This window comes from Solanum tuberosum, unplaced genomic scaffold (assembly GCF_000226075.1).
Source record: "Solanum tuberosum cultivar DM 1-3 516 R44 unplaced genomic scaffold, SolTub_3.0 scf00140, whole genome shotgun sequence".
In the NCBI taxonomy this organism is placed as follows: domain Eukaryota; kingdom Viridiplantae; phylum Streptophyta; class Magnoliopsida; order Solanales; family Solanaceae; genus Solanum; species Solanum tuberosum.
Window position 1 is genome coordinate 175,527 of NW_006239064.1, and position 642 is coordinate 176,168.

The window sequence follows — 642 nt, forward strand, 5'->3', positions numbered from 1 at the left end:
GGGTGAGCGGGGCGGGGGGGGGGGAGCAATTCAATATATAAAGCAAGTCGCACTTGATCAAGGGATAAAACAAATTAGAGATATTTGTATAGTTATAAATAATTTCATTAGAGATAAAATAATATGTTTAAAGTTAAATATATAAAAAAATAAATTAAAATCGACTAAAAAGAAATATATTGCTTACTTATTCCCAATTTCTGCATGAAGCTTCATGATGATCTGGTCTTCTTCTCTAGAGTAGTTTCCTCTTTTAATATTTGGCTGGAGATAATTAAGCCATCTTAATCTGCAGCTCTTTCCACACCTTGATAATCCTTCACAAGGAGAAAAACATCACTAATTGAGATAAAATAATGGATGTATTTATATTCATATTTTCGGCGATTTTTTATATTTTTTTTATATTATCAATGTATTATAAACTAGAGCAACTTTCACATATAGCAAACACAAAATTCATATTTGTATGCTATAGCAAAGTTTGCATAATAGCACTCCATAGCAAACATAAATATGTATATTTCGCTATACATATACAAAAGAAAGCAGTTGTATAATCTGCTTTGGTATACATATACAAAAAGATCAATTGTATAAAGTCAGAGAGACGAGTGAGCGAGCGAGATCTGGGAGAGGGGA

The 642-nt window shown here is 30.8% G+C and overlaps 1 protein-coding gene across 1 annotated transcript in view; it reads right to left on the reverse strand.

Moving 5' to 3' along the window:
* LOC107061456 (transcription factor MYB114-like) overlaps positions 1-642 on the reverse strand; it is a 4,410-nt gene that overhangs the window by 800 nt on the left and 2,968 nt on the right. The window contains exon 2 of the mRNA XM_015310716.1: positions 188-317. Within this exon, the coding sequence (XP_015166202.1) occupies positions 188-317 (130 nt within the window). The remainder of the gene's footprint in view (positions 1-187; positions 318-642) is intronic.